This window comes from Lolium rigidum, chromosome 1, assembly GCF_022539505.1.
Source record: "Lolium rigidum isolate FL_2022 chromosome 1, APGP_CSIRO_Lrig_0.1, whole genome shotgun sequence".
NCBI lineage: Eukaryota > Viridiplantae > Streptophyta > Magnoliopsida > Poales > Poaceae > Lolium > Lolium rigidum.
This window is the reverse complement of record NC_061508.1, coordinates 128,314,733-128,342,437: the sequence shown is the minus strand read 5'-3', so window position 1 is coordinate 128,342,437 and position 27,705 is coordinate 128,314,733. Positions and strand designations below refer to the sequence as shown.

Genomic DNA, 27,705 nt, shown 5'->3' with positions numbered 1-27,705 from the left:
ATTCATTGCTGGTGTAGTGTTCTAGTGGTAGTTCTGGCTGCTGTTTACCATTTCAGGTGGTCTTATACAACATGACATTATTCTTTTTGACTGATAAAGTTCTCATACATTGCTAATGTATCGGTTCAGTGGTAGTACAGGCTGGTCTTTATTATTGCAGTTGGTCAGATATTGTATGAGATTTTTGTACTTATTTGATTGATCATTCACAGCTAAACTATGCAATTATAGAATCATCGAATAGTATGCATACTTCTACATGATCCTTGTTTCCAGATATCTTGTAGTATGTTGTTCTGTTGCTGGATGAATTTTATGCCAGTTAAGTCACGCAAAACATAAATTGGAGATTTAGGTATGAAATAGGCGTAGGAAGTAATTCAAAGGTAAAGTGGGTGATTTGAACATATCAATACAGACTAAGTGTTACAATCCTATGTAGCTGCGCCATGTTTCGCATCTTCCAAATTTTTGACTTAGTTTGGTATCTGCTGTGACATCGTCAGCAAGATACAGCTCTAGCTCCATCTTCTCTTCCTGTGCTATCTTTTCTCTTCTACCTTCGATGTTGTTCCTGTTTCCTTGTTTTTTTTTTGCCTTCTTTACTTGTTCTGCCTTGGTCTTTTCTTCTTTGAGCTCTCGATTCAGATCAATATCCCTTCATAATTGTTCCCAAGAGTTCTCAATGTCCTCTTCACTGGAGCATGCCACTCAGGATCAACATAATGACAATAGCCATAATCATTTAGGAATAAATTGACATCTAAAATAAGGGAGCACAAATTCATGGCAGCAAAACAACACACTGGAATCCCCATTACCACAGTAATCAGGATCATACAGCCAAGGTGTACACCGCCGGACCATCAGATAACAAATCGACCGAAACTCATAACAAATCCCCATTCCCCCAACTGAAAACCCTAGCCCAGCCACACCACACCACACTGACCTCTTCACCCTAGCTGAAGTTGGTCGATTCATCGCTCCAGGACACCATGATGAGACACGACATGGCGGTGTCGAGCTCTTCGCTCCTGGATCGCCGAAAGAGAGTGAGCTGAGGAGAGCGAGAGTGACACTGGGTCGGTCAGGGTTGGCCCTTTGTTTGCTAAAGCGGTGACCATTTTCAGGGCTTAACCCTAACCCCAAATATGGTGTTTTGCCAATTTGTTATTTTTCGCAACACTGCAAATTTCCGAAGCCGTCCGATCTAAATCGAACCACCCGACGAGCTCATCGTTAAACCTTGTCTTTCCTTCTCGGGATTGGCAGCACCGCCGCCACCGAATGGCATCCTCCCGGCTGGTCCCGAGAGCGGGCGCTCCGCCGCCACCGTCCGTGATCCACACCACGCCGTCGGAGCGCCACCCCTTCACGGTACCGCCTCCCTCCTGCGGTCCTGCCCGCCATCTCTCTATCACTCTTCCGTCATGGTCTCCGTTCATCTCGCCGCTCAGCTCACTGAACCCCAGGTGTTTCCGATCTATTCCCTCGCAGGAGGTCCGAACCGTCGCGCGGGAGGCCGCGCCCTCGCTTCCGTGGGACGAGAATTCGTAATGCCCAGCACCTGTCCCTTCTTTACCGTTTGCTCAGCCAGTTGTTTCTGCGACGCGCGCAATGTGTTTGCTCAATTGTCGACAAGAACGACAACTTTCCGTTATAGCTCCATTGTTATGCGTCGACTGTTTGCTATGCTACAATCTTAATGGGAGAGCAAACCGTCATTTTTGGATTAGCTAGGACTATACTCTGATACCTGGCACTTATCGGCAATGGGCTAGCGAGCAAAGCTTAAATGCTTCATCGCCAAATCACTACCTACACTACACTACACCACACTTGCAGTGATGTGCTTGTGTGTGCACATGCGTAGAGGCATTGTGCTAAACTAATAGTTTTTGTGAACCAATGAGAATGATTCGTAGGGAAAATGAATTTGTGCCCTTTCGTTTGATTTTGTTTAAAAGCTGCAGCGGGAGAAAAGAGGTTTGCAGAAAAACAGATCCCGTGAGTTCAGAATATTCGTCTGAGGAACCTTCTTAGTTCCTCTTTTCTGACTAAAATTTCTACACTGGCAACAGCCATTCATCCTATTTGTATTTTCAAGTCAGCTCCTACCTTATTTCTTATATCGTTCTCAACTTATGCATGGTAATCAACCGTTGTTTTATTGTCAGTACTTGGTACTGCTAGATGAAAATGTATATTTCCAAGAATTTTGTTTGTCCTTTTTAAACAGCATCATTTTTTCTGTCAAATGGTTTGGAGTTAATGAACTTCTGCATGGCTCTTGTGGAGTTAAGTTGTTTATTCACTAGGAGAAGTCATATAGTTTCTGATAATAAACATGCTTTGTATTACCCTGCAATTCTGCATAGAGAAGCGATAATCCTGGAGCACGAAGAAAAGGTCAACAAATATCAGGCTGTGCTTGCAGCATATCTGAAGGACAAATACTCTATCAAGGCTTCTGATAAAGGTATTGGTGTGGGAATTGAGTTGGTTCTTTAATAAAGAAGTCATCCCAATGCGTACTAAAACCCCATTGAAATTTAGTGATTTAGAACTGAGAGATGGTTTTAGTTTATATTCCAATTAAAGCCGTGTCAGCACACACTTTTTTGGGGTATTTGGATCATGCAGAAGGAAAACCAAAACATATCTCTGTCTCCCTGTTACATTGGACCAACAAATCCGTGAAAATTAGAGTTGACACCTGGATTACTATGTAGGAGTGAATGCTTTGAGTACACTTGCTTACATAATGCTCACAGTTGAAAGATGAAGTATTCTGAACGCATAGGACAATATATTAATATATGAAAAATAGCATCGGACAAGTACTCTCGGATATATATACTCGCATTAGATATCTTGTATGATGAATCTTTGTGTCAACACATTTTTGTTGTCCTTTTGACTACTATGGTATTTAACTGTATAAGTCATGAATGCAAGAGTTTCCCCACCCCCCACAATAATTGGACTCCTTGTGATAAAAAACATGCTTTTCAAACGAGCCTTAGCGGAGTTTTCATTCAACATGTACAAATAATATCCAACTGTTGAATCTGAAATGAACCAAAATGCCGTCCTCCCAGGAGGTAGGAGCCTTCGGCCCCATTGCACAGCCGTGCCGCAGTCCAGGTCCAGACTTCCTCAGGCCAACAACTCGTAATTCTCACTTACCTCCCCCTGATCTTTTGTTTACATACCATTGTTCCTGCAATGCGTGCTTCATGTTCATTCAATCGTTGTCGAGAATTACAACTTTTGGTTTTGTAGCTCTATTGCTAAATACTTCTCAATGTAATAAGCAAGCATACTTTCCTGTCTGTGAAAACTTGGAGATGAGAAGTCATCATTGTGATTACTTAGGAGTTGGAACATATTGACAGTTTGCAATCTCCATCACCAAAATGCAGACCACACGTGCTCAGGTGCACACGCACCTGGGCATGATGTCAAAACGAATTTTTCTAAGGACTGGAAAATAGGTTTTGTTAACCGACAACAATGGTTCATAGGGAAAATGAAGGGAAAGTGTGCGAAATGGTTTATTATTCTGTCTTTTCATTTGGTTTTATGAAAATTCGTAGTGCAAGAAATGCTGTTTACAGAAAGGCAGAGCCAGTGAGTTATTTGCTATTTCTGGGAGGTTATTTCAACTTTATCACATCTAGTCATAACAAAAAAACAACAATTATATTGAAGATATCATAATATGAGTCACAAGGAGACTTTTCTGCTTGACTTCAACCTTGTTTTTCTGCTGTCACGTTAAAGGTTATTTTGAGTTCATACATGGGAAGGATTTCACGCATCGAGGATAAAATCTGTATTTACAAGTTATGTTCTACTTTGTTCTTGACTTGTTATCGGCTTATCCATTTTAACAAACCCTTATTTCAAAGTGCTAAATGAAGATGCATCTTCCAATTTTTTTTGTTGGTTTTCTTAACATACATTTTTCAGTAAAATGATTTGTATTCGTAAACACGTATATTGTTGTTATGGAGCTTAGTTGTTGCTTACTCACTGTGATAAATCATGAAAACTAAAAGTAAAAGTTGTTGTATTAGAGAAGCAAAAGACGTTGTCCATGAAGAGAATCAGTTTATTACAGAAGCGGAAGACCTGGATCATGAAGAGAAGGTCAACAAATACCAGGGTATGCTTGCAGCACGTTTGAAGGCCAAATACTTTTCTGGCGAGGCTTTTGATAAAGGTACTACCTCACTCCATCTGGCATTTCCTGTTGATTAGTAGCAGATCATCTTTTGTATTCCATTGTTAATCTAACAATGGTCAACAACAGATTGAAATTTTGAAATTAAAGTTTGTCTCTTGGGTTATATTCATGATCAGTTATTACAAGCAAAACTCTACTCTAAGAATTTGATTTGATGCTAGTTCTCATCATACATGTAGAATGGAGCAGAGGATGAAAGATAGAGACATCTCTATGGTAGGATCCACTGAATTGAAAACACAATTGACCGAAATCAAGATTCTGGTCTCAAGATGCATCCGTAACATACATCATTGATGCACGTCCTAAGTTTGCTTGAAAGGGTTAACCCCGACGTTCTGTATTTTAGGCAAACAGAGGCTTATGACATTGCTTTGGCCAATAGAATTCTAAATTTGTATCGAGCGAATGTTAGTTTTTAGTCTCCCGGAGCGAATACATCGACAGCCCTTGTATTATGTACTGTATGGTCGATGACTCTTTTTCTGCCACGTGGCAAGTTGCCATGGCCCACCACCTAAAAATCCCACGCCCTGTTTTTTTTTTTTTTGTGTGAGCCGTGTGCTCGCGCAAGGACACACATTTACCATCCAAAGAATTAACAGGAAATCCCACGTTGGCGGTCAACAAGGACCATAATTATATGCTAGTGTAACTTGGTGTAAATTTTCTATGGTAGTAGATGTCCCCTGCCCATGTATCCATGGGTTGATACTCTATAACATTGTGCTGCCTTTGCCCAATTATCTGAATGTCCAACCCCTCGTGGTACGCCATACACACACGCACGCGGAGCACCTCTGTTGGGTAAAATCCATTTCTTATTTTTTTTTTCTTTTCGAGAATACACCCTGGAAGGTGTATTCATCATATAGAAGAAATGTCAAAACAGCCAGTACAACGCCAGGAAGGCTACAACTCCACACATACACCACGATACATTGCTGAGCGGAAAACGGCACACCCGCTACAAACCGGATGATAAACGACACGCCTTGCCCTAACATCCAACCACGAATGGCAAGGAGAAGAAACACATGGCTTCAGGACCGCGTCACGAACCAAGCAAGACACCACCGAAGCTCGACCTCGACTCTAGGGCAACCTGGACCGACGTACCTCCCCTCATGCGCTTAGAGGAAACGGCAATCAGGAGGCAGGTCCCGACGGACTCGGGGAAGATGTCGACCAAGATGCATCCGCCATGCCGCACATTGCGCCCTGGAAACCCGCCAGCACTTCAGCTTGCCCCAGCCTCCAACTGTTGCATCGGCCTCTCCCCAAATGGCCTAGGCAACGTCTTCAAGGTGATAACGACACCATGGTGCCGCCGCTGCCTGGTCCTGCGAACCGAACCAAGGTTTCCCCTGCAACCGAGGGGAGGGAAGGCGCGATGTAGGCCATGACCATGCCTCCAAGAAGGAACCGACGCCCGCAGGCGCCGCCGTGGTCAGCTACAACCACCACCAAGCAGGGATTTCTCCCCGGCCATACACCGCAACACCAATGGCAGCCGAGCTGGAGTGGAGATGCTGGACAAAGATGAAAGTCGCCGGCTTTAGCCACCACCGTCGAGAGGAGAGGAACACCGCCGTAGGAGAAGGGCATCGAGCACCACTGGCATCACCACTGCCACCAGTGCATAGCCCGCCGCCGCCGGCACCACCTCGGTGCCAGGCAGCCACCGCAGCTGGGTGCCGCCACGCCAGCCTGCCTCCAACGACCCGGCCCTGCAGGCCCTCTCTGAGGACGGCGAGCACGGACCTGGCCGCAGCTGCAGGGGCAGCACCGCCGGATGGAGGAAGCCACCATCTCCGTCATCGTCGCGCTGAGCCGCCGATCCCCATCACCGAATCCTAGCACCGCCACGAGATGGAGAGAGGGAGCACCGCCACCAGGAGGAGGCCTTGCTGCCACCAGCACAGCCTGGGCTTTGCCCTGCTGTGCCCCTCGGCGGTGGCGAGGGGGTGAGAGGCGCGGAGAAGGCCCTGGGTCGCCGGGATCTGGGGCCGGCGGCGCTCTGCTTTCGTTAGGGGGAGAGGCGAGTTCCTCAATAGGTATTCTCAATGTCCCGTAAAATCCATTTCATATTCGTGCCTAACTTTGTATGGTTTGCTAGATAATCTTTGTCATAAGTTAAATTTAAATGCTAGTTCTCCTTCTGCGTTGTCACTGGAGCTGCGTATGTAACCTTATGTCCTCCATTTTCGCCACTCCCTTGACAGAATTGACAGGAGACATGTTTGAAGAAATTACTATCCAGTCTGAGACCATCAGAATGAGCAGGTGCAATTGTGTCTCTGTATGTGTTTTTTGCCGAATAGTGTTCTGGAATTTCGTTGTAACAACCATTTGCTTTTGTTTACCAGGTTGCCGCTCACAAGTTTATTTGCAGACCCAGCAAAATTTTTCTTAGAGAAGAGGGGCACCTAGAAGACAATATCTCCATCTTTCACAGCTGCATCCTCTGCCGAGTGCAGTTCTCTATCTGTTGCTGGTGAAACCTCTAAGAAATAGGCAGTTCATTTTGCTGCATGAAACTCCTGGCAAGTGGCCACTACCCGTGAAGAACACCTTATGAGATTACAATTGGGCAGTTAATAACTACTAAGTTTTACATGCTCTTCTTAAAGCAAGTAAATCATCAACAATCCCAAAACCAATAGAGTTGTTAATACATCAAAGCCAGTCTGACAAGTAACTACTAACTTCGACCTCTATGGGCTTTTTTCCATCTTTTGGGCCAGCACACTGATACTGATATCGATATGATTCCCCAGGAGAGGTGTTTCCAACTTTTTACCTGCGTCAGCGTCACACCCCCAATCTTTGCATATTTTCCGATTCCTCCTCTGCCGAACGCTTTCATGTGCAGGGCACCAGTATATTATCACACAATATTCTGTTCCGGTGCCAACACTGTTTCACCAACAATATCGATTATTCCAGTGCATCTGCGCGACATGACATCGATCCATGGCAAGCTTCAACTTGCAATCTGGAGCACCTGAAACTGCAGCTAGCCATTCTTATCTTCATGCGACTGTAAGTTGGCTCCTGGGGTGGTTTGGTTTGGTCTGTTGAAGTGCTCCTGTACTTTCCAGTTGTTCCCTCTTGTTGTGTGAGGAAAGCCCATTGCTACCAGCACTGGGAGTGAGACATTGCATGGTGCATTGGTGCTTGTTCCACCGTGCGCAGCACAGGCCAGGCCCCCCTGCCACTTTTGATTGCTGTTTGCTTGGACCCTGTGATGTGAGCATCTCACCCTGGTGGGAAGTTTTTCTCCCTTGCGTTCACATGTCCCCGGGCATTCTTTGAGGTGATTCTCCACTTGCACTTGCCATGCATCACCTGTCTTCAGATTTGATTTAGCTTTTCTCTCTAAAAAAAGATTTAGCTTTGCTCTGCTCTGTTTTTTCTTAGTTTTGCAATTGAAATGTGTGCTTCCTAATTTAATTTCCGACGAAGTGTACCTATATGATATCAGGGCTTCCAATTGTCACATTGGAATATACTGTATCAATTATGGGTTCCCAAGCGAAATATTCACGTCTACACTGATGCCGAATCTTTGCAATGCCCATGTTTCCAAGAGAATCGACATTAATGTATTTTTTTACCCATAATATGTTTTTGTCCATTTAGCTAAACAGAACGCTCACGCTTATGCATGTGGCAATGGAGTTCATATTTCTAAAGAGTGTAGATTTGTTCTGCAGCATGCACATGTTACTAGGAATCATATCGGAAAAAGCATCTCAGTGAATAGGATATGTTAGATCTTGATGCTACAATCTACATTCATATGCCAAAAGTGCTTGATGCATATGTCGAACCTTGTTTGATACAACATTGCAATTTGCAAATACAATAACTCCTACACCACTGAGCTGCTGATCGAAAGCAATTGGTAGGTACATTGGCATCGACGAAGTAGACAATTCATAGGAATCACAAAGCCATTACATGGAAGTTGAGCTTATGACATCATCAAGTGAAGACACTTTTTTTTTCATTTAGTTGCACAGCATTATGGAAAGCTAAACACTTGTCGTTCTCACTAGCTTATGGTCCTTCCTTGCTCTCTCACTCTCATACTTTGATCTTGCTACTGTTCCTTCTGTTCCAACGGGTTCAAGTTTGCAACTTGCAATAATACATCTTATCCATGTTAATTTATACATACAAGATAAGTACCAAAATGGTTACACAAAACACATTCCAGATAAGGGAAACTGATTGCAGGGTGCAGGGTGCATGCTGATCCCAGGCATCGCCATTAAATAATTATATATCATTGTTTAGTTTTACATGCATGTTCTTATTGATATAGTAGTTGTTATCCTCTCAAGTAAAAATCTGGGTGGATAATTCGAGTATAACAATATTCATTCAATAGAAGCAGCAACAGTGGTGCTCTCCTTGCAGCATGTCTCCGAGGAGCAGCTACTGTGATTGCTCGAGGCGGCCTTCTCTTCTGGCACCGATTGCTCCGACAGCTGCTCGAGCTTCTTGGTCAGCTCGGCCTTCTCGTCCCTGAGATTGGCGCTCTCGCGGCAGGCGTCAGCGCACTGCCTCAATGCACCGTTGAGCTCGTCGAGGAGGCGGCGGTTGGCGCCACGGAGGTGGGTGACCTGCGCCCACAGCTCGCTCAGCTGCCGCTGCTTACGCATGCGTGACCGCCGCGCCGACTCCCGGTTCGATACCATCCGCCTCCTCCTCCTTTCCTCCTCCGCACCTCCGACGCCAGAGTCAGCACCACCCAATTGGCAGTAGTTAACGGCGTCGGAGCCTGAGCTGGGTGAGCCATTGCCGCTGGCATGGTGAGCCGCTTCTTCAAGAATAGTGTCAAACTCAAAGGCAGCTGCCACATCGTCGCTGGCAAGTAGAGCGGTAGGATCAAAGGAGGGAGGGAAGTAGGCCTCAGGCGGCAAGGCCATGTTCATGTGGTGGTGAGTGGCGAAGGAGCGGGAAGGATTTGGAGGCTGGAGGAAGTGAAGGCTGGCCACCTCGCCATGGTTATGGTGGTACATGATCTTGTTCTTCTTGTCTCTTCTTTGCTTATATGGTTGCTTCTAGTGTAGTAGCGCTAGTAGATTATAGCTGCGATGTGGCCAAGTGATTGATCTTGTTTGTTGTCTATGGCTGATGAGGAGAAGAAGCCATGGGTTGGTGAGGGCCTTTTATAGTGTGGCACAGTAGCTTTGTCTGCCCAAGAGAGAGACAACGTATTCTCTTCTCTCTCACAATTCGGATATGTTATCAGTTTTCTTTTTGTAGTTTGAGAATCTAATATATATATTGAGCTAGAGTTTGGTAGCTTACAAATATGGGCAAGGCCAGTGAGCATCTACGGATTATTATATCCAAATATACTCCTTGCAGATCCTTAATTCTCCTAGATTGTTCTCTGTGTCATCCCTAACTACAAAGCTAGATCTATATCTTGGCTTAATTACCAAGAGTTTTTTTCTCATGATTATTTGGGGTTTTAGATGCATGACTTGACTCGAGTCAGTCTCTTCGCAGAGGTAGAATATAATGCTCCATATTTGTGATTTGTCCATGCCAAACCCTGTCCAGCTTTTACATATTCTCCTAGTGATACCTTGCTTTCGGTAACCAACTTTCAATTCGTAGTACATTATTGCATGGACAAAGCAACGGCTTTCAGGTAGAGTTGCGTGTAAACTCACAAGTGACGGCCACTTGCTGGCTTGCCGATGACACCGAGAGACTTGTTAGAGACCAAACGGCGTCGGATTGTGTAATTGCATACAACAATATTACAAAATTCACGCCCTACATTGTTTTTATGGAAGTTTCCTGGCTATAATTTAAATATGATAATTGAAATGGAATTCCAATCTAAGTTGTAAAATTGGCATGATAACCAGCATAAATCCCTATCCGCAATTTTAACAGTGAACGAAAAAAAACTTCTGTCCTTGTGTAGTACTACTACCTCCGTTCCATAAAAAAAGGCATATAAATTTTGTCAAAAGTCAAACCTTGTAAACATTGAGAAAATATTTTAATTAAATATCAACTTTTACAATGGTAAATCAACCATTAGATACATTATTAAATACTCGGGCATATTATTTCTTCATAGTATTATAATTGCTGATACTTTTTTTTGGAGCAACCGTCTTTTCATTAAGAAGAGGAAAATTGGCTGTACTTTATAAGAAAACTGGTGGAAAACTGAATAATTGATGATATAGTCATATTAGTTTCCTAGGCGTGCAATCGGTGCACGTGTCCTCGATTGCTCAAACTAGTTTGATTTCGACCAGCGGTTAGGAGCCTCTTAGAGTCCAAGGCCGAGAAATGTTACTTTCTCTTGCCCGAATTAGTTGACGCAGTTAAGGATTAGTAGACTTAAACTATAGAATATTAGAATATGGCTGCACGAATTAGTTTGGACTGGAGAAAGTATTTTAAATGTATGGAATTGTATGAATAAGAAATTATAACACGGTGGTGGATGAATGTAGCCAAAAAAAAGTGAAGAGGCAGCTACTGCTGCATATTGTTATTATTTTAGATGCAAAATTTGTGGAGAGGCTGCAAACTGGATTTGGATGAGAAGAATGACGCCATCCAAGTGGTGACTTTGTGCAAAGGCAGCGGGGGCAGGGGCCATGAAGCTTTTCGATGATTGAAGTGATTGCCGACTGCAATGACCCACTGTCGAGCAGCACTGCGTGTAGGCCTCAACGGAAGTGGATAATTAGGGAATTGTGGCAGTTCCCTGGCTAACACTAGTATTTCCCCCGGAAAATATATTGAGACTTCTCAGCTTGCCGCACACTATTGTTGGTGTACCTACCTGTAAGGGCCGAGTATATTTCTATTAATCTATTTGTTCACAATAAAATACAATCTATTGCATTTATTGTGAATAAAAGGTTAAAACATTGTTGATACATGATCCAAGAAATCAGTGAGAAAGGAACACATCAAAAGTAAGTTGACTTGCAAAGTCAACAGGAACTTGCGGATGGTTTCTAAGAAATGGGATAACTGAAGCTGTGGTAAAGTAGAAGTGACACTAGTCAGATGCTTAATTCTCCTTGTCAAAATGTCACTCGCAAATTGCTACTTTATTTTATTAGATAGGTACGGAAAATAGATTTCAGGTGGTTAATGGTAAGACCTTAGATAAGAACAGCCTATCATAAATTGGGAAAATTTGCTACAAGATATCGTAATTTTGTGGCGTTTGACAAAACACACCGCTCGATTGCGTCTTTGCTAGGTATCATTACAATTCTATGTCATATTTAACAGAACACACCACTTCACTAAAAACGGAAAGTTTTGCACTTTTGACTCTGCTTTAAGCCATGTGGTGGGTTCTGGCAAATGTGCTACATAATTATAATGGTACCCGGCAAAGACATAATCGAGCGGCGTGTTTCAGCAAACGTCGGAAAATAACGATGTCCCGTAGCAAATTTTCCCTAAATACAATTGTCCTTCCATCAATAACCTTTTTACTATCTAGTACTTCCTCCATACCAGTTTATTAGGGTAATACATGCTTTGAGAAAAATACTTAACTATTAATTTAGCCAACAAAATATGAGATATATGCCATAAAAATTATATCATTGGCAGGTACTTCCAATTACTTTCCTATTGGAGCGCTTTTACGATGGTTGACTTCCCATTACTTTCCGGTACTCACGCTGGAATTTATTCTGTCCGTCGATCTAACACAATTTTTATTATTGATTATAAATTTAGTTAGTATTGAATTCGAAGTTTGTTTACAAATGAAATCATTTCTCTCTAGAAAAGCAGTGTATATACAATAAACTAACATAAACCGGACTGTCACAAAAGTGAATGATTATTAGCTTGGACCACTTCGAGTTTATCTCCTTGGATCCTCTTAAGCCAGCAAATATTCCAGGGAGCTTTGCATCTATTAATTGATCATACAACAAAGTGTCTAGGATCAGATAGAATGCCACTACACAACCGGACAAGAACATATGCTCCTGTGGAGCACTTAGACTAATCTATAAAAAAATGATACTTGTGTGGTGATGATCGTACTGTGTGTACACGTGAAAAGCGGGGATGAAATATGTTACAGTACTAGGTTGGCAACATACAATTCGCTCGTGTTAACAAACTGGATATAACTTAGCGGATGAGGCAATTTCTAGATGTCCTCGCGAAAAGAAGAGTGCACTTGGAACTTGCAAACTTTGTTTCTTTTTTGAGAAAAACGCCTATGTGATTGAGAACACCTGATTAAACACGTTTAATTGTACAGTAGTGGTTAATTATGCTTTGCATGAAATAGAATTATAGGTACATATACAATAAGACATGGTGATTTCCTGTTCACCTCCCCCTCTATGATGCCTGGAGCACCGGCGTTCTCTCTCAAGTACCGTCCGCACATGTGGTTGCTAGAGCAGCTTACTCCTTCGGGAGTTCTTAGCAAAGAAGGCACAATCCATAAGTATCGAGAAAACATATTTCCTTGGTGAACCAATTTTTTCTCGGCGTGTGGCAACACCGCCGCTAGAAAAGAGTCGTTGTTGAGTTTATGGTGGCACCTAAATACGCTGGGTTAGGTGGGAAGCAAGACCATCACTTAAAAATTTCACGGTGAGCGAACAATGGTATATTTGAATGCACCATGAAATCTACATGGCGTTTGCAGCGGGTACCATGCATGCGACAGATCAAATAGTCCCACCATCGTGCGAGGTGCCCAAGGTTGGGGCCATTGTCCTCTCCAGCCGACGGCTCTTCTAACATGGATCCTCACGCGGTGATGCCGAATCCGAGATGTAAGATGTCAAGTGGGATCCTACCAATCCCACTTGCAGTGTAATTTCGGTTCTTGTGTAAAATGTAGACATTTTGGTGGGATCTCACTTGACACCCTACCGAGGTGGCTGCACTGCTCACGGATGAGGGCACCACGGGACAATGGATATCTATACGTGTCATGAACCTCGTATTTGTCCCATCCCTCCGCCGATTGGCTATGTACCAAGCCCAATCTCCTACTTGGCCTGGCCTCCCACGGGGGCTAGTGCGTATCCATCCTCCTCTGCATCCACCTGTATTGGCTGCCGCATCCTCCTCCTCTCCCCCGACGTGCATCTTGCACCACCTTCTGATCCTTTCCTTTTGGCAAAGAGGAAGCATCCTCAACATCCTCCACCATGGAGGTAGATTTGGCCGCTGAGGAGAGGAGAAGGCGGGAGATTTGTCTGCCGACAAGGAGGAGAAGTCGTTGTGCTCTCATACATGGGGCGTGCTCTCTCGTCCAAAATGTGCGGGAGTGCGAGGCCATGGCAAAGCCATTGCCACACCCCGTCTAGACCATCGGGGAATGGAGAAGAGAGCAAGAGACTTAGTTTTTTTCAAGGGTTACATGAAAATATATGTAATACCTTAATCAATTTGTTTAAATAAAAATACCGGAATCACATAGTCAACACTTGAGCTTCCTGTTTCACCATTTGCTTAAAAGTACATAATGAACATTGGCATCATGAAATGCGTGTGGCCGGTGTGGCCTTCCCGCCACAACGGTCATCCATTATGGACGGTTGATGATGTGGGTAGGCTTGCAGAGGATCACATTTGCGTGACTCATTGCACACCTTTTTTTTTCTCTCACTGTAGTAACATCTAGTTTTATATAGATCTAGTTCTAAACACGAGTCACATGGCACATAACTCCTCATGTTTGAATCCTGAACATCTAGTTTTGTAGAGTTCCAGATCACGCATACGTGTAAAAACTCACTATGGTTCTAGCGAACAGGCACTAGGGCTAGGACAAAAATGCCAAGGAAGGCAAGCAGAACGCTACCCCTGGTGTCGACGCACCACTGGTCGGCTAACCACGTATTGTTTCTAACCAGTTTTTTTTTTTTTGCGATAATTGTTTCTAACCAGTTTTAGCATTTCATCTCGATGCAAGAATAAACGATTAATCCAGTCCACAAATAAACATTCGTGGCACCATGCATGCACTGATATATATCTCCCTCAAAACAAAAGTGGCACGCAGAATGCTACGGACGAAGGTAGTGAAAAGAAACCTCCCGATCAGTGGGGGTTAATGTGTTGGCCTGTTGGTTCAGATTCCCAAATGTGATGCATCATGTCGCCACATCTATAGTAGCTACATCAACTCGATTGCTTTCAGTTACTATCGAAGATGCCAAGGACGACCGAATGCCTAAGCTTCAGCATCAGACAGGCCAGGTCGTTCCACTTGAAGATTCTCTTATCAAATCTCAAGTGCTCGTGCATTTTAGAACCACATTTTTTTTTTGGAAATTTCTACGTGCTAAATTAGCTCATGATATACTGTAGACTTCTTCGTTAAAGTTATCAACGAGATAAAAACTTCGCTTGTGACCTTTTCAGTGGCGTCAATGTTGTGTCCAAAGCTTTCATTTTCTTTTCCAAATCGAGGATAACCATCCCGGTCTCTACATCAATCAATGCTCAATGCTACAACTTTTTTTCCTGATTGAGGATACTTTATTAATTGCAAATTTTAAACATTACATTACGACCTCTTTATATCTAGGATGTACATAGCCGCTCAGATCCAACCGTCCAAAAGATATAAAGAAAAAAGTGGCATACTACAAGTAAACCTCAAGGAAACTGTAAAGGTGCCTAGTGTGAGGGAGGTTCAAGCCGCAGATTATGCTGCCATTCATGTTAAAAATATCCATCGTCGTATCCTTCATGCCAATTGCATTTTACAAGGCCGTCTTTGGTGATTATTACACCCTTGAGAAGACACTATGCAAAAGTCTTAGTTCTTAGTGGAATCTTCATTTTCCAATTTTTTCTGTTCTTATTAACTTGCAACTGTGGCTTAATCAAAACCACAGAGAATTTACCACTCTCATGTAGATTCCGTCGATATTTGTCAGTACCTGCGACAAATGGATCGAATCCAAGCACTGCAGTAATGCATTTCATGATGCAAGCAAATGACCAACAAGATCTCTTATGAACGTCACATTTGGTGGAGAAGATTCCAACAACTTAGTGATCGTATTACCGTTGTGATGAACAATGCTGTATAGAGCTGAATATTGTTCATGGATTGTGACATTACCCATCCACTCGTTCTCCCAAAATCTAATTTTCGATCTATCCTTGATTCTGAAAGAACCATATGGGAAGACATATTTATTCGTCGCCATGAGACCGGCCCAAAAATCCGAGTCACTAGGTTTCCAATAAACTTAGAAAATTGCGCGATTGGCATATTTTCTTCGCAAACCCCATCCTCGGTTAGTAGTTTAAAATGTCATTACAGAGAAGAGCTCTATTCTTATTAAAGCTGTAATTACCATGGGTTTTCACATCCGAGAATCTCACCAAGGCTGACACGTAGCACCAAATCTGTTCAGGCTGACGTCGCCTAAATGCATGATCGACGATCGTTTCGGACGAGCTAGTGCGGACAGATAGAGACGACGAGCATTTTCTTTTCATCTGTGTTTCCTTTTGGTTACAAGCATCGGTCGCCGGATCTTAATTTTCGGTGTTATTGGGCACGAACGACACGAGCTAGTGCCTACTAGTGGTATGTTTTGTCACGGCAGGTTTTCGTCTCCTTTGGTCGCAGAGAAAGAAGAAGGTCTTCAGCTCTTTTTGGGCTCTGAATTATATTCGGTCGATCCTCCATAGCCCAGCCTTTATCCATTATCATGCACCACAAGAAGACAAACAGTACGCTCCTGTTTCATTACAAAATCCTTGTCTATTATCAGTGCTGCATCTTATATATGTGAATACCTTCGCGTCTGCTTCAGAAATTAAAAGGTCTTTCCCAGAAATAATCAACACCTAGAATTTTCTTTTTCAGAAGATCGACATCTAGATTTGGTCGTCGTGCGTGACGAAACATGTTTTTTTGCCAACTGAAGTATGGGCGGCTCTGTTTTCTTCTTTTCTTCCTTCTGTAAGAGAGCTGTGGTTTCACACTGGATATTTTGGATGGCACAGATAGTTTTCAAACTAGCTAGTGACGCCGAGCGACAGAATTTACACACCGCACTTGTGTAATCATGTATGACAGTCCAATGGGAAATTTCATTAAGGCGGAGCCCGGCTGAGTGAGATGTTAGAAATATGCTCTTGACATGGTTCGAACTTAGAAATATGCTCTTGACATTCTTCCTCTTCCACTTTCCGCAGAGAATGTGTCAGCTCCCTTCTCTCACATTACACATTTTATAATAGTAATTTTAAAATTAGAAAGTTTAGTGTGTTCCTAGCGAAGAGGTTTGTCGTGCATCATCATGTTTGAATTAGTTTTATTGGTTTCCAAAATCAATCACCAGGTTTCATTATGTTTCGATATCCAGACTTGAAATTTTGTTATGTTTATGGGAAATTATATACGCCTAGTTATACTGAATATATTTTGATAAATTTTAGCTTTTGAGGTTTGGAGCTTGGGGAAACTTCATAGGAATTTATGAAATCCAGTTTATTTTGAGGTTTGGAACTTAGTGAAACTTCATAGAACTTGTGTTTCACCAAGTTTCATAGATTTCCTTCATGTTTTAAAATTCAATTTTTAAAACTTGTCAATATATTCAATACTGGTGCTGTTTCAAAGTCCTCGGAATTTAGAACACAAATATGCACTTAGAATATAAATCATACATTTAATTTAAAAGATAAGATATATACAAACTTTAGAATCCAATGAAAAGCATGGGATGAGAAGAGAGACAAAGCTATGTGGTGGTAGGATGAATATGAAGATGCTTGAATGCACTTCGCCAGGTCGCCATGTCTCCCCTATACAATAGGAGAGAGTGTGTTTTTCTGAATCTGAATAGATCGACGATGGCTACATCCTACGTGCATGGGACAAGTGTGGTGGTCCTGCATACCACTGCATGTTGTAGTATGCCAGTCGTTGATATAACATGTGCGAAGTACCAATCCGCAAATATTACATCCCTCAGAGTAGTACAACAGAAGCATAGCCGGTCTTTATTTCAGTCACTTAAGATTACAAGCCATATATATACATCACATTGGAGCTCCTCCTGGGTCCATAGAGGATAACTCTGAGGTTCTAGGTGAACCCTACTTAACTTATACAATATAGGTCTAAGAAGGCTTAACATCATGTCTACTCGAGTAGCTAAATACTATAGAGTTCGTGCTGCTCGACTAGTACTACTAGTGTTACTCAAGCGTTGTCTTCTCCGGAACCTCCCCGGTTCCGTACACGATCAAGTAATCTACCCCCTCTACTCCTCCAGAGAGGTCTGGTTCTTCATAGCAGATCCTATCTGCACCTTCTGGTCCTTCAGTGGCCTCCTCCAGGTGATTCAGACAATCTAAGCATGGGATTATAAGAGGTATGAGTACGAGCGTACTCAACAAGTTTATTATAGGAAAGAGGTATTTAATGCACTAGCTGTGGCATTAGACCAGAAAGTCAAATGCCAATGCAGGCTTTCATAAGCATTTCTTCAAAAGGTTGCTTTTATGCTGAAGAACTATGTTTGTCAGTCTTCACCGGGTCTCTAGAACTTCATGGAGTTCCTTTCCGGCCGCGTTCGCAGTTCCAAAATCCGGAACAGGGAGTGACAGGTCACGATTCATTACACTCTGCAGAGGTGTGTTGCTTTACCAATAAGAGATCTTAACCTTGGTGCCAACCGTACAGCTTTCCCGTTCACACTTCCATGGTGTGAGGCCCTGTATAAGGTCCTAGCCAATCATTGTGTTTCTCCGCGACCCCGAACACCCATCCTTTGTTGCAGTTTCGACCTTGGGTCCTCGCCGGTCAGCGTATCCATTGGATACCATCCGACCTCGACCAATATCATGTATCACGACCTCGATACCTTCGCCGGTCGCTGAAACCCATCATAGACCGCATTACCGTGAGGAATTAGAATGAGATCCCCATCCACCGGTTGTTCTCGCAGGACACAACTGCTACGGTAAGCGCATCCGTTGATGTACGAGAGGAAGAAACACAATTGACTACTCCGTCCCACTCCAAATCTTATGGTTAACACGGGTATTACGGCACAAGAATCACTGGACGATATTTGTTGTTAATCCTAGATGGATACAAACCCTTTGCAATGGAACCTCCACCATACTCATACCATGGTTCCATCGCCCACCACATAGTCATGTTCATAGTTATGAAAGTAGCATTTTTGCTTCTCATGCAAGAGTGATAAACATAGTACTTTGCAAGTAATTTGATAAAATACTCAAATTGACATGAGCAAGCGATGAACTTGCCTGGTGACTGCAAGGTAGTGCAGTTGGATTGTTTGGACTGATCCTGGTCCTCTATTTCTGAAAGATAGCATCATTGTCCGATAAGGGCAATGGTTAAAGATTCAAATATGCATGCTTTTGATTTTATATAGGGTTGTTCCCCCCTTAACGATGCTTAATTATTTAATGTCGGAGGTGGCGAATAAGCACAATTGATAATACTCCTTATGAGTGAAAATAGTGTCTTGGAATATTTCCAAGAATTAGTTAAGTCCAAAGTAATTTATGGACTTATTTAAATGTTAAAAATATGAGGTTTATTTTAATTTCTTTTATTAATGCATTATTCTTTGGATAAATAATGATTAACATTCACTTGGTTCAAATATTCTATCCAGTATTTCTTTATGATAGAAAATAAAATTTTAAGTGGTTTCATATTTTACTCTATTTTTTAGAATTATTTATAATTTATGGATTTATGTCAAAGTTTCTGTTTAAATTAAGAAGTAAAATGACCATTTTGCCCCTAGGCCCACCTGCCAGGCGAGCCTAGTGGGTTATGCTGGACCAGCTCAGCCTGGTCCGGCCCGTTCGGCCTCACTCGCCCCCTCTCTCTCTCTCGCACGCCTAACCCTAATCCCGTCTCGCTCCCGCGATGCTGAAAACGCCCGCGCCGTCGCCGATTTACTCCGCCCAGCTCCGACGGTCTCCGGCGACGCGGTTGGTCGCATCTGCTCCACCTCTCGACGGCGCACCTACGGGTCCGCGTCGATCTGGAAGCAACGGCCTCGTCCGCTCGCCCCCAACCCTACTGCGCGTAGGGTTTGCGCGATGCTCGCGGCGATTCATGGTACGCTGGCCTTCCTGGACGCCGTGGTGTTTCCGTGCGCCTCACTGGTGCTATGCTGGAGCTCCAGTGCCCGGCGAACCCTTGGCTTGGCCGCGGCTTGGTGTTGCCGTGGCCAGGCTACGCCGCCGTGCCGCCACGGTGGCGCCCGTGGTGCTTCTGCTCCAGGTATGTGTCTCCTGCTCTCCTCTCTTCCCTCCTCTTCTTCTCCATTCTGTCTACTGGCCAGGCTTACCCAGTTTTGGGGACTGGCCATGTCTGCCATTGCTGCTGTTGTGCTGGCCCTGTGGTTGCTGGGCTTTTTCTACTGCTGCTATGCTCACTGATGCTCTAATGGATGTGCTGTTCTATCCTATTTACTGCTCCTGCTATGCTCTAGCCTAGGATGCTCCATCTTAGCTGTTGCTCATGTTCAAGTACATGTTCTTGCTGCTACTGGAAGGCTTATGTATGTGCTATTTGTAGAATAACGTTGCATAGAAAACAAAAATTTTCCTACCGCGAACACGCAATCCAAGCCAAGATGCAATCTAGAAGACGGTAGCAACGAGGGGGTATCGAGTCTCACCCTTGAAGAGATTCCAAAGCCTACAAGATGAGGCTCTTGTTGCTGCGGTAGACGTTCACTTGCCGCTTGCAAAAGCGCGTAGAAGATCTTGATCACGATCGGTTCCGGCGCCACGAACGGGCAGCACCTCCGTACTCGGTCACACGTTCGGTTGTTGATGAAGACGACGTCCACCTCCCCGTTCCAGCCGGCAGCGGAAGTAGTAGCTCCTCTTGAATCCGAAAGCACGACGGCGTGGTGTCGGTGGTGGTGGAGAAGTCCGGCGGAGCTTCGCTAAGCGTGCGGGAAGTGGAGGAGCGGGGCGGCTAGGGTTTGGGGAGAAGGGGGCGCCGGCCACTATGGGGTGCGGCCACCTTGGTGGTGTTTGAGGTGGCCGGCCCCCTCCCCCTTGGCCCTCATTATATAGGTGGAACCCCAAGAGTTGGTGTCCAAGTCTTCGAATAAGACCCGAACCAAAAACCTTCCAAAGGGAGGGGAAACCTAGCCAAGCTAGGACTCCCACCAAAGGTGGGAGTTCCACCTCCCATATGGGGGTGGCCGGCTCCCTAGGGGGAGTCCACTTGGGACTCCTCCCCCACTAGGGTTGGTCGGCCATGGAGGTGGAGTCCCATGTGGACTCCACCTTCCTTGGTGGTTTCTTCCGGACTTTTCTAGAACCTTCTAGAACCTTCCATAGAACCTTCCGCGACATTTTAATTCACATAAAATGACATCCTATATATGAATCTTATTCTCCGGACCATTCCGGAACTCCTCGTGATGTCCGGGATCTCATCCGGACTCCGAACAAATATTCGAACTCCATTCCATATTCAAGTACTACCATTTCAACATCCAACTTTAAGTGTGTCACCCTACGGTTCGTGAACTATGCGGACATGGTTGAGTACTCACTCCGACCAATAACCAATAGCGGGATCTGGAGATCCATAATGGCTCCCACATATTCAACGATGACTTTAGTGATCGAATGAACCATTCACATACAATACCAATTCCCTTTGTCTCGCGATATTTTACTTGTCCGAGGTTTGATCTTTGGTATCACATTATACCTTGTTCAACCTCGTCTCCTGACAAGTAATCTTTACTCGTACCGTGGTATGTGGTCTCTTATGAACTTATTCATATGCTTGCAAGACATTAGACGACATTCCACCGAGAGGGCCCAGAGTATATCTATCCGTCATCGGGATGGACAAATCCCACCGTTCATCCATATGCCTCAACTCATACTTTCCGGATACTTAATCCCAACTTTATAACCACCCATTTACGCAAGTGGTGTTTGGTGTAATCAAAGTACCTTTCCAGTATAAGTGATTTACATGATCTCATGGTCATAAGGACTAGGTAACTATGTATTGAAAGCTTATAGCAAATAACTTAATGACGAGATCTTATGCTACGCTTAATTGGGTGTGTCCATTACATCATTCATACAATGATATAACCTTGTTATTAATAACATCCAATGTTCATGATTATGAAACTAATCATCCATTAATCAACAAGCTAGTTAAGAGGCATACTAGGGACTCTTTGTTGTTTACATATCACACATGTATCAATGTTTCGGTTAATACAATTATAGCATGGTATATAAACATTTATCATAAACATAAAGATATATAATAACCACTTTTATTATTGCCTCTTGGGCATATCTCCAACAGGTCTCCCACTTGCACTAGAGTCAATAATCTAGATTACATTGTAAGGAACCTAACACCCATGGCATTCCGGTGTTGGTCATGCTTTGCCCTAGGGAGAGCTTTAGTCAACGGATCTGCTACATTCAGATCAGTGTGTACTTTGCAAATCTTTACTTCTCCATCTTCGATGTACTCGCGAATCGAGTGGTAACGCAGCTTGATATGCTTCAGCCTCTTGTGTGACCTTGGTTCTTGTGCATTGGCGATGGCACCCATGTTGTCACAATATATGACTAATGGGTCCAATGCACTAGGAACCACACCAAGCTCTACAATGAACCTCTTCATCCATACCGCTTCGATGAAGCCTCCGAAGCCGCTATGTACTCCGATTCCGTTGAAGACTTCGCCACCGTGCACCGCTTCGAGCTTGCCCAGCTTACTTGCAGCACCATTCAATATAAACACGTACCCGCATCGTGACTTAGAGTCATCGGGATCGGTGTTCCAACTTGCATCGGTGTAACTTGTTACAACGAGCTCTTGGTCACCTCCATAACAAAGAAACATATCCTTAGTTCTTTTCAAGTACTTCAGGATATTCTTGATCGCTGTCCAGATGTTCCATTCCCGGATCACTTTGATATCTCGCTAGTCAAACTAACAAGCATGCGCTATATCCGGTCTTGTACATAGCGTGGCATACATAATAGAGCCTACTCGCCGAAGCATAGGGATCCGATTCATCCTTTCTCTTTCTTCTGCCGTAGCCGGTCCTTGAGTCTTACTCAAGACCTTGCTCGGTAACATAGGTAAGAACCCTTTCTTACTTTCGTCCATTCTAAACTTCTTTAGAATCTTGTCCAGGTATGTACTCTGTGATAGCCCTATTAGGCGTCTTGATCTATCTCTATAAATCTTGATGCCTAATATATATGATGCTTCACCAAGGTCTTTCATTGAAAAACTCGTTATTCAAATAACCTTTTACACTCGCTTAATAGTTCTATATCATTCCCAATCAATAATATGTCATCTACATATAATATCAGGAATGCTACAGTAGCTCCCACTCACTTTCTTGTAAATACGAGCCTCTCCATGACACCGTATAAACCCGAAGTCTTTGATCACCTTATCAAAACGTCGGTTCCAACTTCTTGATGCTTGCTTCAGTCCATAGATTGAACGCTGAAGTTTGCATACTTTGTCAAGCATTTTTAGGATCGACAAAACCTTTGGGTTGTACCATATACAACTCTTCCTCAATGTCTCCATTAAGGAATGCCGTTTTGACATCCATCCGCCAAATCTCATAATCGAAAAATGCAGCTATTGCTAACAAAATCCTCACAGATTTTAGCTTCGCTACCGTTGAGAAAGTCTCATCGTAGTCAACACCTTGAATTTGTCTGAAACCCTTTGCGACAAGTCGAGCTTTATAGACAGTAATATTACCATCAAGCATCTGTTTTTCTTTTGAAGATCCATTTATTCTCGACAACCTTTCGGCTATCGTGTAAGTCTACCAAAGTCCATACTTTGTTATCATACATGGATCCCATTTCGGATTTCATGGCTTCTTGCCATTTGTTGGAATCGGGCTCATCATCGCTTCTTCATACGTCGCAGTGGTCCTCATCATTGTTATCCACAATCATGACATTTAGACAAGGATCATACCAATCAGGAGTGGCACGTTCCCTTGTCGATCCGCGAGGTTCAGTAGTTTCCTCGTTCGAAGTTTCATGATCATTATCATTAGCTTCCTCTCGTTGCCGGTGTAGACGGTACAGTACAACTTCCGGCATCGCGCTACTCGATCAACGAGTATAGATTCATCAATCTCATCGAGTTCTACTTTTCTTCCAGTCACTTCTTTAGTGAGAAATTCTTTCTCAAGAAAGGTTCCGTTCTTAGCAACAAAGATTTTGCCTTCGGATCCGTGATAGAAAGTGTACCCTATAGTTTCCTTAGGGTATCCTATGAAGACGCATTTCTCCGCTTTGGGTTCTAGCTTGTCCGGTTGTAACTTTTTACATAGGCTTCGCAACCCCAAACTTTAAGGAACGACAGACTTAGGTTTCTTATTAAACCATAATTCATACGGTGTCGTTTCTACGGATTTTGATGGTGCTCTATTTAAAGTGAATGCGGCTGTCTCTAATGCATAACTCCAAAATGATAACGGCAAATCAGTAAGAGACATCATAGAACGAACCATATCTAAGAGAGTTCGATTACGACGTTCGGACACACCGTTTCGTTGTGGTGTTCCCGACGGTGTCAATTGTGAAAGTATTCCGCATTTCTTTAAATGCATGCCAAACTCATAACTCAGATATTCACCTCCACGATCGTATCGTATAAATTTGATCTTCTTGTTACGTTGATTTTCTACTTCACTTTGGAATTCCTTAAACTTCTCGAAAGTTTCGGATTTATGTTTCATGAAATAGATATACCCATATCTACTCGGATCATCCGTGAAGGTTAGAACATAACGATAACCACCGCGCGATGCTACACTCATTGGTCCGCACACATCGGTATGTATGATTTCCAATAAGTCAGTAGCTCGCTCCATCATTCCGTAAAATGGAGTCTTAGTCATTTTTCCCATTAGACATGCTTCGCATCTATCAAGTGACTCAAAGTCAAGTGATTCAAGTAATCCATCAGTATGGAGTTTCTTCATGCGTTTCACTCCAATATGACCAAGACGACAATGCCACATATAAGTAGAATTATCATTCAATTTAATTCGCTTAGCATCAATGTTATGTATATGCGTATCACTACTATCGAGATCTAATAGAAATAAGCCATTCTTTTCAGTGTGCTCGACCATAAAAGATATTATTCATAAAAATAGAACAACCATTATTCTCATATTTGAATGAATAACCGTCTTGCATTAAACAAGATCCAGATATAATGTTCATGCTCAACGCAGGTACATAATAACAATTATTTAGGCTTAAAACTAATCCCGAAGGTAGATGTAGAGGAAGTGTGCCGACCGCGATCACATTGACCTTGGATCCGTTTCCAACGCGCATCGTCACTTCATCTTTCAGCAGTTGTCGTTTATTCTTTAGTTCCTGTTTCGAGTTACAAATATGAGCAACCGAACCAAGTATCAAATACCCAGTACTAGAACGAGAACCAATGAAATGAACATCTATAACATGTATATCAGATATACCTTCTTTCTTCTTTTTGACAAGGCCGCTCTTCGGATCAGCCAGATACTTGGAGCAATTACGCTTCCAGATGTCCCTTCTCCTTGCGTAATAGCACTCAAGCATCAGGCTTAGGGCCGTTCTTAGGTTTCATAGGAGGCGTGGCAGCTTTCTTGCCACCCTTCTTGAATTTTCCCTTAGACTTGCCCTGTTTCTTGAAACCGGTGGTCTTGTTGACCATCAACACTTGGTGCTCTTTCTTGATCTCAATCTCAGCGAGCTTTTAGCATGCCAAAGAGTTCGTGTAACTCCTTGTTCATGTTCTGCATATTGTAGTTCATCACAAAGTTCTTGTAACTTGGTGGCAGTGATTGAAGGACACGATTAATCCCCAGCTCCGTTAGGAATCACTATTCCCAAGTCACTGAGTTTCTTCGCATGCCCGGTCATGGCGAGCATGTGCTCACTAATGGAGCTGCCTTCTTCCATCATACAACTGAAGAAATGTTTCGATGCTTCATAGCATTCCACGGCCGCATGAGTCTCAAAAATAGCTTTCAGCTCATTCATCAACTCATGAGGATCGTGGTGCTCAAAAAGTTTTTGAAGATCGGATTCCGGATCGCACAGATAGCACACCGAACTTGAGAGTACCGAGTTTTCCGAGTCTCGTAAACAGCTTTTACTTCATCGGTTTCAGCTTCGCAGGAGGGTCACCTAGCGGTGCATCAAGCACATATTGCAGATTTCCGCCGGAGAGGAAGATCCTCACATGACGGAACCAGCCGGTGAAGTTGCTACCGTTGCTCTTAAGCTTTTCTTTCTCTAGGAACCGGTTAAAATTGATTGGGGACGCCATCTCTACAACATATATTTGCAATAGTTTAGACTAAGTTTATGACAAATTGAGTTCAAATTTTAATTCAACATAATTAAAAATCTAGGTGAACTCCCACTCAAAACAATATCCCTCGCATTGTCTTAGTGATCACACGAACCAAATCTACCGCACCTAAACCCGATCATCACGAGAAAAGGTGTGATTTCAATGGCGAACACTCAAAGTGTTCATCATATCAATCATATGATTCATGCTCTACCTTCCGGTATCATGTGTTCCGAGACCATGTCTGTACATGCTAGGCTCGTCAAGGCCACCTTAGTATCCGCATGTGCAAAACTGTCTTGCACCCGTTGTATGTACTTATTGAATCTATCACACCCGATCATCACGAGATGCTTCGAAACGACAAGACTTGATAACGGTGCTACTAAGGATGAACACTTTATTATCTTGAGATTTTAGTGAGGGATCATCTTATAATGCTACCGTCGCGATCTAAGCAAAATAAGATGCATAAAAGGATTAACATCACATGCAGCTCATATGTGATATGATATGGCCCTTTTGTCTTTGCGCCTTTGATCTTCATCTCCAAAGCACGGACATGATCTCCATCATCTTCGGGCATGATCTCCATCATCGTCGGCGTAGTGTCAAGGTCCATGGCGCCGTCTCCATGATTGTCCTCCATGTAGCAACTATTACAACTACTTTGAAATACTACTCAACATGAAATATAAAGACAACCATAAGGCTCCTGCCGGTTGCCATAATACAATAATGATCATCTCATACATATTCATCATCACATTATGGCCATATCACATCACCAAACCCTGCAAAAACAAGTTAGACGCTCTCTAATTTGGTTTGCATATTTTACGTGGTTTAGGGTTTTCGATATAGATCTAATCTACCTACGAACATGAACCACAACGTTGATACTAATGTTGTCAATAGAAGAGTAAATTGAATCTTTACTATAGTAGGAGAGACAGACACCCGCAAAGCCTCTTATGCAATACAAGTTGCATGTCGAACGAGGAACAAGTCTCATGAACGCGGTCATGTAAAGTTAGTCCGAGCCGCTTCATCCCACTATGCCATAAAGATGCAAAGTACTCAACTAAAGATAACAAGAGCATCAACGCCCACAAAACCATTGTGTTCTACTCGTGCAACCATCTATGCATAGACACGGCTCTGATACCACTGTAGAATAACGTTGCATAGAAAACAAAAATTTTCCTACCGCGAACACGCAATCCAAGCCAAGATGCAATCTAGAAGACGGTAGCAACGAGGGGGTATCGAGTCTCACCCTTGAAGAGATTCCAAAGCCTACAAGATGAGGCTCTTGTTGCTGCGGTAGACGTTCACTTGCCGCTTGCAAAAGCGCGTAGAAGATCTTGATCACGATCGGTTCCGGCGCCACGAACGGGCAGCACCTCCGTACTCGGTCACACGTTCGGTTGTTGATGAAGACGACGTCCACCTCCCGTTCCGGCGGGCAGCGGAAGTAGTAGCTCCTCTTGAATCCGACAGCACGACGGCGTGGTGCTCGGTGGTGGTGGAGAAGTCCGGCGGAGCTTCGCTAAGCGTGTGGGAAGTGGAGGAGCGGGGCGGCTAGGGTTTGGGGAGAAGGGGGCGCCGGCCACTATGGGGTGCGGCCACCTTGGTGGTGTTTGAGGTGGCCGGCCCCCTCCCCTTGGCCCTCATTATATAGGTGGAACCCCAAGAGTTGGTGTCCAAGTCTTCGAATAAGACCCGAACCAAAAACCTTCCAAAGGGAGGGAAACCTAGCCAAGCTAGGACTCCCACCAAAGGTGGGAGTTCCACCTCCCATATGGGGGTGGCCGGCCCCCTAAGGGGGAGTCCACTTGGGACTCCTCCCCCACTAGGGTTGGCCGGCCATGGAGGTGGAGTCCCATGTGGACTCCACCTTCCTTGGTGGTTTCTTCCGGACTTTTCTAGAACCTTCTAGAACCTTCCATAGAACCTTCCGCGACATTTTAATTCACATAAAATGACATCCTATATATGAATCTTATTCTCCGGACCATTC

General features: G+C 43.6%; 2 protein-coding genes across 2 annotated transcripts; one reads left to right on the top strand and one right to left on the bottom strand.

Moving 5' to 3' along the window:
• The first annotated feature begins 2,286 nt into the window (after positions 1-2,286).
• LOC124651491 lies at positions 2,287-6,874 on the top strand. Its single transcript, XM_047190579.1, has 5 exons — positions 2,287-2,482; positions 3,105-3,177; positions 4,086-4,231; positions 6,481-6,541; positions 6,625-6,874. Exons 1-5 carry the CDS (start codon positions 2,287-2,289, stop codon positions 6,686-6,688), a joined length of 540 nt encoding a protein of 179 aa, XP_047046535.1. The 3' UTR covers positions 6,689-6,874.
• A 1,628-nt stretch (positions 6,875-8,502) lies between these two features.
• Positions 8,503-9,390, bottom strand: LOC124682107 (bZIP transcription factor 11-like). The gene has a single exon (XM_047216862.1). The coding sequence runs from the start codon at positions 9,286-9,288 to the stop codon at positions 8,644-8,646; it is 645 nt and encodes a 214-aa protein (XP_047072818.1). The 5' UTR covers positions 9,289-9,390; the 3' UTR covers positions 8,503-8,643.
• Positions 9,391-27,705: the final 18,315 nt, after the last annotated feature.